Raw genomic sequence first — 16,731 nt, forward strand, 5'->3', positions numbered from 1 at the left:
CTGGCAGAACCTTCAACACTTTGCTTATACATCTCCTTAGCAAAATATTCAATTTCACTTCTCACAATTTCTACCTTCCATAACACCAGAACCTAACTCAGCCAAGTTATTTGTCTATTTATAATAGGGTATTCAAAAAGAGTCAAATAAAATAGCCACTCTTACTTTGCAACACACAGAATTTTATCTAGAAATCAACATGTCTTTTCATTTTCATTCACCAACATATCCTGTGTGGTTTTAGATAGCCCTGCCAGAGTGAATTTTGATTATTTTTGGACTTCCTTTTAGCTTTTGGTATATCGTGCTTGGGAGAAATATTCAAGGCTGAGGCTATTCTCTATTTTATTTTTCCTATTTTCTGGGTAATATTATATGGAAACGTTTAAGAAAATGGAGACTGAAGATGGCTATATGACGCTGAAAATCAAGAATCGCTTTGAATCGAGAAAAAAATCTAAAGGTAAGAATAGTATTCCCCTTTATTTAGACTCCAGTTTAAAATTGCATTATTCTCTTAGGAGCAAAATTATCCCTAATGTTTTAAAATTAACCATATTCTGGGATTTTAAAAGATGATCATGAATCGTCTAAGATAAATTGTTCAGACTTCTATAAGCATCAACCATAAAAAGATGATTTTTGCAGCCATGGCTACAGAGAAATGCTAATAGGATAATGTATAATCCCTTCAAAGTAGCAATATGAGAATAAGAATGCAACTTTCAACTAAAAGGTCAAAAACAGTATTTTGCATAAATTATTTTTTTTACAAAACATAAGAGACGATTTGGGTGTGTTATGTACATGAAGACATCTATTATACTTCAAAAGTAAAGAGCTAGTACTGACGGTGGGAGTAGCAGTGGTATATAGTGTTTTACAGCCTTAAAGTCATTTTTATACATACCTATTTTCAATGTCCACAAAAGATTTTTGGAATTGGCAGAATAATCCATTGGGAATGAGAGTCAAATTGACTGAATTTGACCCTAAGCCCCACAAAGTGACTGATCTTTGACAATTTCTTTTTTATTTTAAATCTCAATCCTTTTATTTATAATAAAGCAAATATATATATATTGTGATTTTTTTTCTCTCTTTTCTTAATGTTTAAATATCTTAATATCTTAATTTAAATATCTTAAATATCTACTTTCATTTTATGCTCCCTTATTTTTTATGGACATTTCTTCCTGTTATTTTATTTTATTTTTAATTTATTTTTTAGGCTGTGCCATCTTCACTTTCACTTTTCACTTTCGTGCATTGGAGGAGGAAATGGCAACCCACTTCAGTATTCTTGCCTGGAGAATCCCAGGGACAGAGGAGCCTGGTGGGCTACCGTCTATGGGGTCACATAGAGTCGGACATGAATGAGGTGACTTAGCAGCAGCAGCATGCGGCATGCAGGATTTTAGTTCCCCGACCAGGAATCAAACCTGTGCCCCCTGAATTGGGAGTGTGAAGTCTTAACCTCTAAACTGCCAGGGATGTCCCTATATTGTGATTTTTTTAATGTAGACATTACAGTAAATGAAACTAAATTATTAGCTATTTCTTCTTTAATGTATAAACCATCTTGTAGTAGACAAGGGAGTAGAGACATATGAAATCTTAGTATAGATACATAGAATATAAGATAATATCCATTTAAATTATGAGTGAAAGATGAAAAGGACTGGCAACATATATTACGCTTGTGCTGCTGCTGCGTCGCTTCAGTCATGTCCGACTCTGTGTGACCCCATGGACTGCAGCCTACCAGGCTCCTCCATTCATAGGATTTTCCAGGCAACAGTACTGGAGTGGGGTGCCATTGCCTTCTCCCATATTAAGTTTGTAATTCAGCAGAAATTACATATTAAACATGGTTGTGTTTGATAAATTGGATTCTAAGCTTGCTTATTATTGATGAGTGAAAAGAAAACCTGCCCAGTTATTTGACTCATACTGTAAAATAAAGTTACACTTATTGCATAAGTAAGTAAGTAAGCTAGTAAGTGTTAACCGCTCAGTTGTGACCGACTCTTTGCGACCCCATGGACTGTAGTCCACCAGGCAAGGAAAATTTCCCGACATAAAGCAGATATGAATAACACAACTAATAATCTTGCAGGAGTGATAATAATGGAATTCAAAGAGCAGTTTCTTAATATTGAACCATTTAGGCTAATGGCAAACAGTTAAGTGGGTATAGAATGGACCAGTACAATGCACTTCAGGTACCTGGCTTGATACAGTATGTAAGTTGTGGCTTATGTAAAAGAACATTGGCTTTTAATTTATACCTATAATAGTATTTGGCATTAAGCTTGAAATTTTCCTCTCTGGCAAGTATGGAATCTATTAACTGCAGATCTATGTGGTCATAAACTTGAGAAAATGTATTATGAGGATTTTTGGTGAAGTAGAGAAAGAAATGACAACCCACTCCAGTGTTCTTGCCTGGAGAATCCCAGGGACGAGGGAGCCTAGTGGGCTGCCATCTATGGGGTCGCACAGAGTCAGACACAATTGAAGTCAGACACTACTGAAGTGACTTAGCAGCAGCAGAGATCTTTGGTGCTTCCCTGGTAGCTCAGCTGGTAAAGAATCTGCCTGTAATGCAGGAGACCCCTGTTCAACTCCCAGGTCAGGAAGATCCCCTGGAGAAGGGAGAGGCTACCCACTTCAGTATTCTTGGGCTTTTCTGGTGGGTCAGCTGATAAAGAATCCACCTGCAATGCAGGAGACCTGGTTTCAATCCCCGGGTTGGGAAGATCCCCTGGAGAAGGGAAAGACTATCCACCCACTCCTGTACTCTGGCCTGGAAAATTCCATGGACTGTATAGTCCATGGGGTTGCAAAGAGTCGGATACAACTTCACTTTCACTTTTTCAGAGGTTTTTCTACTTTTGTATGTGACCAAAAATAGATTAAAATTAAAAGAAGATCTTAACATAGTATCCCTATTTAAGGTATTTGGAAGTTCCCTGTTTTCTCCTCTGTAAAGGGACCATTCCTGCCAAATCTGAGCCAGAGGAGTACTATGGCATAAATTCTAGACAAGCTTCACTAATCAGAGATCTATGCTGTTTAGTCTGATGATTTCTGTCCAAAATATCAAAGCCAGGAAAATACAGTATAGCATATGTAAAAGTGGAATAACATGGAAATATTTCCAGCACAGTGGCTGGTACATTAATAGAACTTCAATAAATGTTCTTTTATTTGTTATACTGAGTCATTAAAATAAATAATATACATGACAATAGCTGATATATATATTATTCTACATATAGAATATAAATTATATATTTTGTTTTTTATATACTAATGCTTCATGTCTTTAATATATTACTTTTGCATCTCCTCTTATTTTATATTTTTAAATTTTTTTAATTTTTTAAACTTTTTATTTTGTATTGGGGTATAGCTTATTAATAATGCTGTGATAGTTTCAGGTGAACAGCAAAGGGACTCAGCCGTACATAAATCTGAATCCATTCTCCCTCAAACTCCTTAATATGTTACTGCACATTATATACATGATATATTATTATTCATATATATATACATTATATTTATTCATGCAGAGATAATTTAATGTCATTGTAAGTCATCAAAAGTCACCAAACAATCAAAGCAAGACAATTTCAGCATAATCCAACACATTCAATAACCATAGCATCTCTTTGTTTTTGTATTGTATTTAAAATTTCAATTAATCATACTTTTTGTCATAATTTGGGTATAAATTAAAATTATAAACTAAAGATTAAATAAAAATAAATTAAAGTGAAAAGCTTATACATAAATTAATCATAGATTCTAATGCTGTATCTAAAATGAACAGATTTTCTCTGTAATAAAAACAAAACAGAAAAATGTATACAAAGTAAATAGTCACAGACTGCTAAACCTTTTTTTTAAATTTCAATATTTCAGATTTCACCCTGAATCTACAGTGTTACTGTCTCATGCTAGTACTTGGATGCATTGGCATCCTTATTTTCATGATGGCAGTAATTGGCCTGAACTTTTGGAGTGAGTATGGAATTTTAATTTATTTTTTCACTTTCAAAAATAATAGTTGATCTTTAATTCCTTTTACTATCAAGATAAGCTCCACACTGTAGCTCAATATTGGTAAGCTGACCAGTTATATATTTCATATAACAAAATTATTTTTAAATTAAGAAAAATTAGGAAACACTCAAGTATAAAATTAACACTTATTCCATATCTCTTCTTATGAAGAACCTCCAGTAAAAGATTGGCACCATTATATTAAAGAATTAGTACTGTATTTTTATTAAAAGTATGTGCTCATTGGTATCACCTTGAGAGACAGGACAGTGATTTAAAAGTATCTACACACTTTTTTTTCTGAAGTAGTAGTCAATGTGCGTATTCTGTAGTTGTTCTTTTTGAAGTAACAAGACTAACTCATGGTTTCTATAACTTTTTCTTGAAACTATAGTTCTTGAAAATATAGGGCTCAAGGAAATCAATAAAATTTAATACATTAATAAAAATGTTAGTGCAGATAATGTTCTTTACTATTTATATATATTTTTAATAAATTAGTGACAATTATAATATTGATATTTCTTTTAGATGTGTGCTTATACTTTGACCAGTTTAAAAATACTTTCCATGTTTCTAGTTCAAAACAAAGTGTTGATCATAAATATTTACTTACACTCTTTCCCAAGATTTTATATTAGAATAGTAAAAAAAAAAAAAAGTAGAATAACGAATAGAAACACAAAAGGGTAAATGAAGAAAATTGTAAAGAAAATGAAAAGTGGATGGGTTAATACTATTTGATAAATCAAGGGAGGGAACCACAGTTCAGAAAACAGTTAATAGATGGCTTCAGTCTAGATGAAGCGGTTCCTCACAGCAAAACCTGGAGAGGAGCCCAATTTCAGAGATAAGAGTGCAGAAGCAAAGTTATTAATGGGAAGACTTTACGGAATGCTCTTTAGACTGGTGTCTTGACAGCCTCTTACTCTGCTTATAGTGGCATTTCCCATCATATCATATCAAAAACAAATGAAAATGCTCCTAAAGCAATTAGATAGACAGACAGAATAGATTCATTTGTATTTCAGAACACCATAGACAAAGACACAACCCTAAATGTTTACATGAAGAATTCATTTCCTCTCAAAGGCAAATTGGCCTCGCATTTTCAAATGTACATAAAATTTTACCACTGTAGCAATGTTCTAAAAATTATGAACAACTTGATTTTAATGTAAGTTTTTAATGCATTCTTTTGGAACAAATAAGGGGGTGAGGCTAATTTTAGATAGAGTGAAACTAGCCTGGGAATGTAATCAAAAGACCTTTCAGATTATCAGCTGTTCTGTGTTCTGGAAAGCAATTAATTCACTCTGTGTTAAAAAATCTATAGATAATGCAAATAAGAAGCTGAAGGAACTTAATAAGATGAAAGGAGATTCTTGAGTGTATGCCTGCAACAAGATGAAATAATATCAATTAAAAAGTTCAGTGAAAAACATAATATACAAAAAAGTAAAAGGTATGAATTTTAAGAATGCACAGAATATTTGGAATTTTGATTAGTACTTAAAGCAGTAAAAGTAGATATGGTAAAAAGTAGTTAACTCTCAGGACAGAGAGGAATAGAGGCATAGCAGAAAATAGAGATTTTGAATTTTTATTTGTATGTTTTTATTTTGTGCTAGCATGCTCATTTTCATATACCTAGGCTTCTATCCATTTTAAGTTTCTCTTTATATCTTCCCCTTTGCATTGAATGCAGATAGAGAAATGGATTTCCTTCAGAAAGCTAATATCACCAGCCTAGCAGGTAATCATCTGTCTGTAATGTGCTGTTCTGTTTGAATCAACGATTTCAATCAACTGGTCACATGAATTTAGGAAAATTAAACATTAGTTTTGAAAACTTGCAAAGGAAGAATGTAGTAACTAACATCATAGAACTTTTAGTGTAGATTGAACCAATTATAACTGTTCAAATTATATGTGTGGACTTGATTAGGTAGTGCACAATACCCAGATATTTGATCAAACACTTGTTTAAATGTTGCTGTGAAAGTACTTTTTAGGTTATGTTAATATGTAAGTCAATAGATTTTGAGTAAAGCAAATCACCTTCCAGACTGTGGGTGGGCTTCACCCAATCAGTTGAGAGCCCTAAGAGACAAACACTGAAGTTTTCAAGGGAAGAGGAAATTGAGACTCTAGAATGCCTTCAGATTTGGGCTGCAACACCAACTTTTCCCTGGGTCTCCAACCTGCTAGCCTGAACATTTTGGGCTTGCTAGCCTTAATGATCACATGAGCCAGTTCCTTAAAATCTCTCTCCTTTCATTCTGATTCTTTCTTTCTCTCTCTTTAAACATGCACACACAGACACAAAATTCTGTTAGTTCTATTTCGCTGAAGAACTCTAACATACCAATTAGCATAGGGCAGGATGGCATGATTCAGTGATTAGTAACATGGGTTATGGAACCAAAGTAACTGGGTTGAAACTTCAGCTTTAATATTTATCTGCTGTATGACTTTGGGAAAGTGATAATGTCTGTGTGACTCACTTTCTCATCTATAAATTGAGCATAATAATATCTACTTCATAAGGTTTTGTTTTATTATATTCTTGTATTTCTATTACGTTTCTCTGGTGGTTCAGTGGTAAGAAACCACCTGCCAATGCTGGAGACATGGGTTCAATTCCTGGGTGGGGAAGATCCCCTGGAGGAGGAAATGGCAACCCACTCCAGTATTCTTGCCTGGGAAATCCCATGGACAGAGGAGCCTGGTGGGCTACAGTCCAAGGAGTCACAAATGAATTGGACACAACTTGGCACTAAACAACAGATTTGTATTATGCAAAATATAACTAAAAGTGGAAAGGATTATATAATAAATCTCCATGTGCCTTTCAATTGGTATCAACAGTTATTAATATGTAATGAAGATTATCTCATCTATATCTCCGCCTCCATCACACTCTCATACTAGGTTTTATTAAAGCAATTACCAGCTATCATGCCATTTAATATTTAAATATTTTAGTATGTGATTCTGACAGTTAAGGATTTAACACAATCACAATGTCACTATAAGTCCTGTGTTTGTTTACAGTGTACAATGGGCTGATTTAATATACATATATTGCAAGATGATTTCTATCTCCATCACATCACATAGTTACCATTTCTTTCTTGACGTGAGTGTGGGTGTGTTTTCATTTCATATATGGTAATGCCTAGGAGTAGAATTATTGAGTTACATAGCAATTCTTTGCTTGAATATTTGGAGGAAGTGCCACTGTTTTCCAAAGCAACTGCACGATTTGATGTCTCCTTGGGCCCATTTTAGAATTCTTCCACAATTCCTAAAACCAAGTTGACAATAACCTCCTAATATCATCTACTATTCCGTCAGCATTAGATTTTTGTTTCCATTTTATTTGTTAGAATCAGAGCAAAGACCAGTTACATCAGCTAAAATGTCTCTTGAGTCTCTAAATCTGTACATTCTCCTTACTTCCTTTTGTTTCCTTCTTAGACATTTATTTAATGTTGAAAAAAATGGATTATGGTTGTGTCTAATTTCTCATGTTCTGGATTTTACTGTATCTATCTCTATTGCTTCATTGAATGTATCTGTCTATTTTATAAAGTTGTTTTTAAAAATAAATATATTTTAAGTGCTTAGAAACCTGCTTGGCCCACAGTAATGACATTTTGTGTTAGTTATTATTATGCAAACCATCTGAGATAGGAATTGATACAAAGCGTTGCTCAATAAGTATTTTTCTCCATCCTCATCCTCGTGATATTTCTCCTAATTGTAGAACGTGGTACTTGAAACTGAATTAACTCTTATAACTCTTCTGGACAATAAGTGTCCACATTTTGCATTTTTTTGTGGTTTTAACATATTACATTGATCATTTGGAGTATTTTCAGTGTGTTTTGCAGCTGTAGACCTGTACTTTACTGACCAGTCTATCAGAATCCATGTAATAGAATTAGTTTGTCCAAATGACTCCTTTTCACTAGTGAATAAATAGCATCTCTCCAACCATAAATTGAGAAGTGTATTTAAGGTCATTTTAGCACATGACTATGTACTTGTACAGGTTTCCCAGGTGGCCTCAGTGGTAAAGAACCCGCCTGCCAATGCAGGAGACATAAGAGACGTGAGTTCAATCCCTGGGTCAGGAAAGTCCCCTGGAGAAGGGAATGGCAACCCACTCCAGTATTCTTGCCTGGAGAATCCCATGGGCAGAGGAACCAGGCAGGCTAGAGTCCATGGGGTCGCACAGACTCAGACACAACTGAAGTGACCTCACACACAGGCATGCATGTACTTGTATAGCTGAGATTAGAATCCAATTATCCTGAGTCATCACATACTTTTTTGTTGTTGTTGTTTTCGTTTTTGCTTTTTTTAAAATTTTTTTAAAATATAAATTTATTTATTTTGATTGGAGGTTAATTACTTTACAATATTGTATTGGTTTTGCCATACATCACATACTTTTGGAAGATTAAAATTATTCAGAATTGTCAACTCTTGCCCTAGTAGAAAGTAAAGATATATTTGATGTTTTATATATTGAAAATTAGTCCATGATAGTCTTCTTCAAGTCATGTCTGCTGATGTAACTTTGTTTTCCCATCATAGCTAGATATCTTTAATTCAATTTCCTAAAATGAATTTTTTAAAAATTTAGGCTTATAGATGACAGACTAAAATATTAGCCATGAAAAGTGTGACATGCTGTAACTTAGGGATATTTAATTCAATCATTCAACAATCAACCTTCAGGCACTATAATTAAAGTGATGTATGATAGGAGATTCAATGATGAGTATGTCAGTTACCTGAAGAACCTTCCAATCAGATAAAAGTTATGGAGTCATTCACAGGTGACAATGACATGGACAATTCATCCTTAGTTAAGCGGCACCTGAGTGTTCTGATTCTTAGAGGTGGAAGAAATTATGACTGTTTGAAAACTTTGTTTCTGAGGTGAAAAATGATCTCTGAAAGATAGCAGTGAGCAGTCCTAAAGAGCGATCTTATTTCCCTCCTCAAGAATTGAACCTAGGTAGCCTCGATGAGAAGGCAATGGCACCCCACTCCAGTACTCTTGTCTGGAAAATCCCATGGAGGGAGGAGTCTGGTAGGCTGCAGTCCATGGGGTCGCTAAGAGTCGGACACGACTGACCGACTTCACTTCCACTTTTCACTTCCATGCATTGGAGAAGGAAATGGCAATCCACTCCAGTGTTCTTGCCTGGAGAATTCCGGGGACCGGGGGAGCCTGGTGGGCTGCCGTCTATGGGGTCGCACAGAGTTGGACACAACTGAAGCGACACAGCAGCAGCAGCAGCTTCGATGATAATCAGGAATCGTAGCCCCTAGTCCACCAGGGGTTACAGACTCCAAGAAAAGCAGCCCTGGCTCTTTCCCTCATTTGAAAGCAAGAATGTTTCAAGGAAGCAAAAACTGTAAACACATGCACAAAGTTTATTATTAGAAACAGTGTAAAAAATGGGAAAGCACACAGAGAAGCAGTTTGTTTATTTAAGACGGAATCAAGGCAGAGATACACACCCATAGAGGAAGAGTGTGGACATCCTTGCTAATGAGGAAGAGCACAGTAAAGAGGCAATTTACATCACTAGTACAGGACAGTTCTTCTGGGTCTTTGTTTACCTTTGGCCAATTATCTCAGTTCTTTTCCCACACTTGACTAGTCCTGGACCTTCCCCAACGTGGGTGCACAAAAACATTTTGCTGAGATGGATCCCACAGCAGAGGCCTGTGGGTACACGTCCACACTTATTATGGGACAGTGCACCCTCCATTTTGACCCCCAAAGAGTCTTCCTGTATACCTGCAGACAGGGGAGTTTTCCTTGACCTCAGAAGTGGTCATCTTATCTCTTTACTTTAGTAGTGCTCAGCTTCTGCCACTAGCTTTGTCGGTGGAAGGTCTGGGTGAGAAGGAAACTTCAATTTTAGTACACTTAACAAACAGCAGCTGTCTGGCTCAGGGACCTATCTCCTACCTCAGAAATGCAGTTGATCATTAAAAGATACACATAATTTAGAGGATGAAGAGGAAGGGAAGGCTATTCAAGACTAGGGAAACAATGTGATTGAAAAGCAATCAACACAATAAGGTAAAAAACTATGATGAAAGTAATCTCACAGGAAGGAAGTGCAGGTTATAAGGACAATCTCAAGGAAAAGAAATTAGAAACAGGGGAAAGAATCAAACAACAGGTTTTTAATTTTTTGATTAGTTATAAACACTTAAAAATATTATATATTTGTCTCTCCTAATTATGAGGTCAAAATTCATAAGCTTTGTTCTCTGCAACCCATAGCCCGGAACACTGCCTCCATTCCAGGAAATATAACAGATTCTGAATTAATTTCATTCTCGTTCTGCTAATGAGGTACTTTTTAATTACAAAAAATGAGTTGGCAAAAATCTATTTTCCACTCAATCATGTTTGATACTATTCACACTTTCTCTAATGACTGTAGTTTAACTGATTTCTTTCCCCTGTATTTTCCTTCAGGAAATACTTATGTGTGCCCAAGTGACTGGCTACTGAATCAAGGAAAATGTTACAGGTTTTCAACTTTTTCTGAAACTTGGAATGAAAGTCTACGTGATTGTTTAAAGCTACAGGCACATTTACCTGTGACTCAAAATTCAAAAGAGCTGGTGAGGAGTCAAAAACAGTGTTTAAGTGTTCAAGGGTGAATCACTAGGTAGAATTCCAAGTGTGGGTGGTTCATCGTCATGGCTTTTGAACATTCCTTAACCAGCATACCATTCATGAGGTTCTCAAGGCAAGAATACTAAAGTGGTTGGCCACTTCCTTCTCCAGGGGACCACATTTTGTCCGGCCCTAACTAGCAGGGACATGCCCTTCAGCTGCTCCACGTAGTTGGATGACATGCCTGGTGCCCTGGCTGTCCCACTGCTGGTCCTCTTTTGAGCCTTGTAAAACCTTCACTGGCCACTGGGTGTTGGTCAACAAGCAGCCTGGGGTCAGACAAAGGCCCTGCTGCAGTGACTGGGAAGGGTTCTGGGAGAGGCTGGAGCCAAATTTGGAGGACACCCAGGAGTAAAGGGCACCCTGGTCTCTCTGCTCCCTCTGGCCCCCCGGGGGCCTACAATTACTATTGTTTATTTTTTTAAACCCTATTATTCTGAAAGAAATGGTTATTTATCATTTCATTAATGCCTGGCTCAGTGCCTTACTGTATAAAAGGCATCAAAAAATTTTTTGAGAGCTTGTTTGGAGGTTCTAGCAGGGGAGTACATCTACTTGTATATTCTTGACAGGAGACTAGTCCTCTTCTATTGCGATGGTCATCCTCTTTGATGGAACTCGCAACTTCTGGAGGGACGCACAGGGAGTGGCAAGGGAGGAAGGGACACCCATCTAGCCAGCCAGATCAGCTGAATCAACCCTGGTGATCAATGTGATGACAGATGTCACAACCCTATTGCCCTCACATCCCCATTTTTTTTGAATGAATGAATATACTATTTTTCCTATAGGAGTTCATACAGAAGAGTTTGAAATCTGGACAACCTAGTTGGCTTGGACTATGTATTACATCCCCAGGAAAACAATGGGTATGGATAAATGAACACCTTTTTGTGGAACAAGAAATGTAAGTACTTATTTGCGGGGCAGAGATGGTGGAGGTATTGATGTTTTATTTATAGAAAAGTATTTTTATTTAAGCTTCTTTGCTTTCTGGTCTTTTTCTTCTTTCTTTCCTCATTTCTTTTGAAAAACATTTTCTCTCCTTTTTTTTTTCTTTCTTTTTTCTTTCTTCCTTTACTCTCTTTTCTTTCCTTCCTCTCCTTCTCCTTTTAACATTTACTGAAGAGAATAGAGGGGGTTTCCAGGTGGCTCAGTGGTAAAGAATCAGCTTGCCAATGCAGGAGACACAGGTTTGATCCCTGGGTTGGGAAGACTCCCTTGAGGAGGAGGTGGCAATCTGCTCCAGTGTTCTTGCTGGTAAAATCTGATGGACAGAGGAGCTTGGTGGGCTAGTCTGTGGGACGGTAAGGATTCAGAGATGACTGAGTGACTAAGCATGCAAAGGGAATAGAAAGTATTCATTATGGAACATGTAAATTATTAATTGCAAAAAATGATAGTTACTTTTAAATTGTTAAACTGATTTAAATCTCCTTTAAAATATTACCAAGCAAATATTTTCCATATACAAAATGCAAAGGTAAATTTTACTTATAAATGAAAAACACCTGAAATATATACAAACATCTCTTGAGCTGAAATCAGAAAGTGAGAATTTGCAATCTTGCCTTTAGAAAATTATTTCAATCTCATTGAATAATTTTTTTTGCATGTAGGAAAAAAATATATTTTTTGTATGTATGAAAAGAAAATGAAGCTTTTCTCACAATATTCTTGTGTGAACACTATAACGTAATACATGTTACGTTACGTAAAAGGCTTTAAAGATTCTTAGGTGTCACAGATGTTTGCATATTCTCTGTGCTTTGATTTTCTTAACATTCTAACCTGCTAGAGCACCTGAGATTTGGTAAGTTTGGGACAAAGACCATGAAATGTCAGTTCATTTCAATCTGTTTATTTAGTCCTAGATATTGCTGAATTCAGACTTAAATTGAAGAAAGTAGGGAAAACCACTAGACCATTCAGGTATGACCTAAATCAAATCCCTTATGATTAGACAGTGGAAGTGAGAAATAGATTTAAAGGCCTAGATCTGATAGAAAGAGTGCCTGATGAGCTATGAAATGAGGTTCGTGACATTGTACAGGAGACAGGGATCAAGACCATCCCCATAGAAAAGAAATGCAAAAAAAGCAAAATAGCTATCTGGGGATGCCTTACAAATAGTTGTGAAAAGAAGAGAAGTGAAAAGCAAAGGAGAAAAGGAAAGATATAAGCATCTGAATGCAGAGTTTCAAAGAATAGCAAGAAGAGATAAGAAAGCCTTCTTCAGTGATCAATGCAAAGAAATAGAGAAAAACAACAAAATGGGAAAGACTAGAGATCTATTCAAGAAAATCAGAGATACCAAAGGAACATTTCATGCAAAGATGGGCTCATAAAGGACAGAAATGGTATGCACCTAACAGAAGCAGAAGATATTAAGAAGAGATGGCAAGAATACACAGAAGAACTGTACAAAAAAGATCTTCACAACCCAGATAATCACAATGGTGTGATCACTGACCTAGAGCCAGACATCCTGGAATGTGAAGTCAAGTGGGCCTTAGAAAGCATCGCTACGAACAAAGCTAGTGGAGGTGATGGAATTCCAGTTGAGCTATTTCAAATCCTGAAAGATGATGCTGTGAAAGTGCTGCACTCAATATGCCAGCAAATTTGGAAAACTAAGCGGTGGCCACAGGACTGGAAAAGGTCAGTTTTCATTCCAATCCCAAAGAAAGGCAATGCCAAAGAATGCTCAAACTACCGCACAATTGCACTCATCTCATACGCAAGTAAAGTAATGCTTAAAATTCTCCAAGCCAGGCTTCAGCAATATGTAAACCATGAACTTCCTAATGTTCAAGCTGGTTTTCGAAAAGGCAGAGGAACCAGAGACCAAATTGCCAACATCCGCTGGATCATGGAAAAAGCAAGAGAGTTCCAGAAAAACATCTATTTCTGCTTTATTGACTATGCCAAAACCTTTGACTATGTGGATCACAATAAACTGTGGAAAATTCTGAAAGAGATGGGAATACCAGACCACCTGATCTGCCTCTTGAGAAATCTGTATGCAGGGCAGGAAGCAACAGTTAGAACTGGACATGGAACAACAGACTGGTTCCAAATAGGAAAAGGACTATGTCAAGGCTGTATATTGTCACCCTACTTATTTGCCTTATATGTAGAGTACATCATGAGAAACACTGGACTGGAAGAAACACAAGCTGGAATCAAGATTGCCGGGAGAAATATCAATAACCTCAGATATGCAGATGACACCACCCTTATGGCAGAAAGTGAAGAGGAACTAAAAAGCCTCTTGATGAAAGTGAAAGTGGAGAGTGAAAAAGTTGGCTTAAAGCTCAACATTCAGAAAACAAGGATCATGGCATCCAGTCCCATCACTTCATGGCAAATAGATGGGGAAACAGTGGAAACAGTGTCAGACTTTATTTTTCTGGGCTCCAAAATCACTGGAGATGGTGACTGCAACCATGAAATTAAAAGACGCTTACTCCTTGGAAGGAAAGTTATGACCAACCTAGATAGCATATTCAAAAGCAGAGACATTACTTTGCCAACAAAGGTTTGTGTAGTCAAGGCTATGGTTTTTCCTGTGGTCATGTATGGATGTGAGAGTTGGACTGTGAAGAAGGCTGAGCACCGAAGAATTGATGCTTTTGAACTGTGGTGTTGGAGAAGACTCTTGAGAGTCCCTTGGACTGCAGGGAGATCCAATCAGTCCATTCTGAAGGAGATCAGCCCTGGGATTTCTTTGGAAGGAATGAGGCTAAAGCTGAAACTCCAGTACTTTGGCCACCTCATGCGAAGAGTTGACTCATTGGAAAAGACTCTGATGCTGGGAGGAATTGGGGGCAGGAGGAGAAGAGGACGACAGAGGATGAGATGGCTGGATGGCATCACTGACTCGATGAACATGAGTCTGAGTGAACTCCGGGAGTTGGTGATGGACAAGGAGGCCTGGCGTGCTGCGATTCATGGGGTCGCAAAGAGTCGGAAACGACTGAGCGACTGATCTGATCTGATTGCTATTCTCCACTCATTCTTGTCTTTCATAAACATTAAACTAAAATATGAAGTAGTATTCATTCTTTGGACCTGCTTTGATTGCAAACTTGACAAAATTTAGTTAGAAATAACTAGGCTCTTTTTTATTCTTTTATTTGGAAAGCAGAATATTGTTACGGCAGCATCCCTCTCTCTCTCTCTCTCTGTCTCTCTCTCTCTCTTAATCCTGTAGCCAAAAGAGAAATTTATTGTAGAAGGAGAGTAGATAACTGAGTAACATATCTCATTTTAAAAGCTTTCATTTAATTATTTAAGGAAAAATGATATGCAGATGGGGCTTCTCAGATGTCTCAGTGGTCAAGAGTCCACTTGCCAATGCAGGAGTTGCAGGAGATGACAGATAAATCCCTGAGTCAGAAAGATCCTCTGGAGAAGGGAATAGCAAACCATTCTAGTATTCTTGCCTGGATAATCCCACTGACAGAGGAGCCTGGCAGGCTACAGTCCATGGGGTTGCAAAGAGTTGGACATGACTGAGTGACTAACAAACATGCAATCAATGACTAGAAAAAATAGTTAAGGAAATAGCTCCCTCAAAAATTATTCTATTCACACCTGTTCCTAACCCTATCATACCACTGAAGAATTAGCAGTTATTTAAAGAGTTTTAACTTGAAAATATCTCTAGTTTCCAACTTCGAAACTCCTGAAACTCCCACTGGTATGTAGAATATCTGTCACCACATAACCTTTATCAAAAACTTTCATTTTAGCATTTAGCTGTCTCAAAAGGACATTATTTATGCTGCTATGTGAAAAATGAGTAGATGGAAAGTGACATGGAAATGGATTTTCAATCACAAGGCTATGACCAGGGAGAAAGAGAGGCAATGGTAGCTTGGGAGAGAAGTAAATGGATGTCAGGACTAATTTTGAGATGGGATGCCCAGGACTTGCTGATGCATGTAATTTGAGGGTTTAAGAGGGCAGGAACAGTCAGGAATGCGCCTAGTCTTCAGACTTGCACTCCCATAGTATTGATACTCAAATAAGAGCCATCCCAGAAGGGAGGGGCCCCTGTGTAGGATAAGCAAATTAAGAGTGCCTCACTGGCAACAAAAGAAGAGTTTGGCAACAAAAGAAGAGTCTATTCTAAAATCTTTTGTTGTTGTTGTTGTTCTAACAATATAACAGATTTGTTATAACAAAATAACAAATCTGTTGTTATTCTAAATCTTTTGTTGTCCCTGGCAACAAAAGAAGAGTCTTTTCTAAAATCTCTGCAACATTTTGACTGCTGGAAAAAAAAAAAATTACCTGCACAACTTGGCTGGGGGAAACTTTAAGAAGTATAACCATTATTTTAAGATAAATGCTCTGAAGTCTGCCTTGTGTCTTCTAGTTTCTCGGTGATTGGACCCATTGATAACATGAGCTGTGCTGTCATAGCAAGAAATCAGGTGTATTCTGAAGACTGTGACTCCAAATTTAATGGCATTTGCCAGAGAGATGCTGTCTGAACAACAAAAGCAAATCTGTGCATTTAAATAATTGGAAGAGAAATATATGGATGTTAACAGTGCCTATCTTTTTTTGGAATACAAACTTATTTTTTAATACAAATAAAAAATTTTCATGTATTCTGTACAGATACAAAACTCCAAAATTAGAAAATGGAATAACTTATTTTTAAACTAGAAAACATAATTCCCTATTGTTTTTTTTTATAATGCTATTAGAGATTATTATAAATTACTTTTAAATGTGGTAATTGTATTGTGGTTATGTTGTACAGACAGATAGGAAAACATTCACAATATTATGTCTAGAATTTGCTTAAATTATAAATGATACAAGATTGTTGTTGTTGTTGTTCAGTCACCCAGTCATGTCTGACTCTTCTTGACCCTGTGGACAGCAGCATGCCAGGCCTCCCTGTCCCTCACTATCTC

The 16,731-nt window shown here is 36.7% G+C and overlaps 1 protein-coding gene across 1 annotated transcript; it reads left to right on the forward strand.

Annotated features, from left to right (window-relative positions):
* The first annotated feature begins 393 nt into the window (after nt 1–393).
* Nucleotides 394–16,299, forward strand: KLRF2 (killer cell lectin like receptor F2). The gene is made up of 6 exons (XM_055548412.1): nt 394–463; nt 3,931–4,029; nt 5,780–5,827; nt 10,592–10,740; nt 11,587–11,702; nt 16,182–16,299. Exons 1-6 carry the CDS (start codon nt 394–396, stop codon nt 16,297–16,299), a joined length of 600 nt encoding a protein of 199 aa, XP_055404387.1.
* Nucleotides 16,300–16,731: the final 432 nt, after the last annotated feature.

The sequence above is a fragment of the Bubalus kerabau genome, chromosome 1, assembly GCF_029407905.1.
Source record: "Bubalus kerabau isolate K-KA32 ecotype Philippines breed swamp buffalo chromosome 1, PCC_UOA_SB_1v2, whole genome shotgun sequence".
Classification (NCBI taxonomy): Eukaryota; Metazoa; Chordata; class Mammalia; order Artiodactyla; family Bovidae; genus Bubalus; species Bubalus kerabau.

What these genes read in the sequence shown, in the direction of transcription:
- KLRF2 (XM_055548412.1), top strand. Translation starts at nt 394, where the DNA reads ATGGAGACTGAAGATGGCTATATGACGCTGAAAATCAAGAATCGCTTT. An exon ending in AATTGGCCTGAACTTTTGGA is followed by an intron (nt 4,030 to 5,779) that starts GTGAGTATGGAA and finishes CATTGAATGCAG; the next exon opens with ATAGAGAAATGGATTTCCTT. An exon ending in CTCAAAATTCAAAAGAGCTG is followed by an intron (nt 10,741 to 11,586) that starts GTGAGGAGTCAA and finishes TTTTTCCTATAG; the next exon opens with GAGTTCATACAGAAGAGTTT.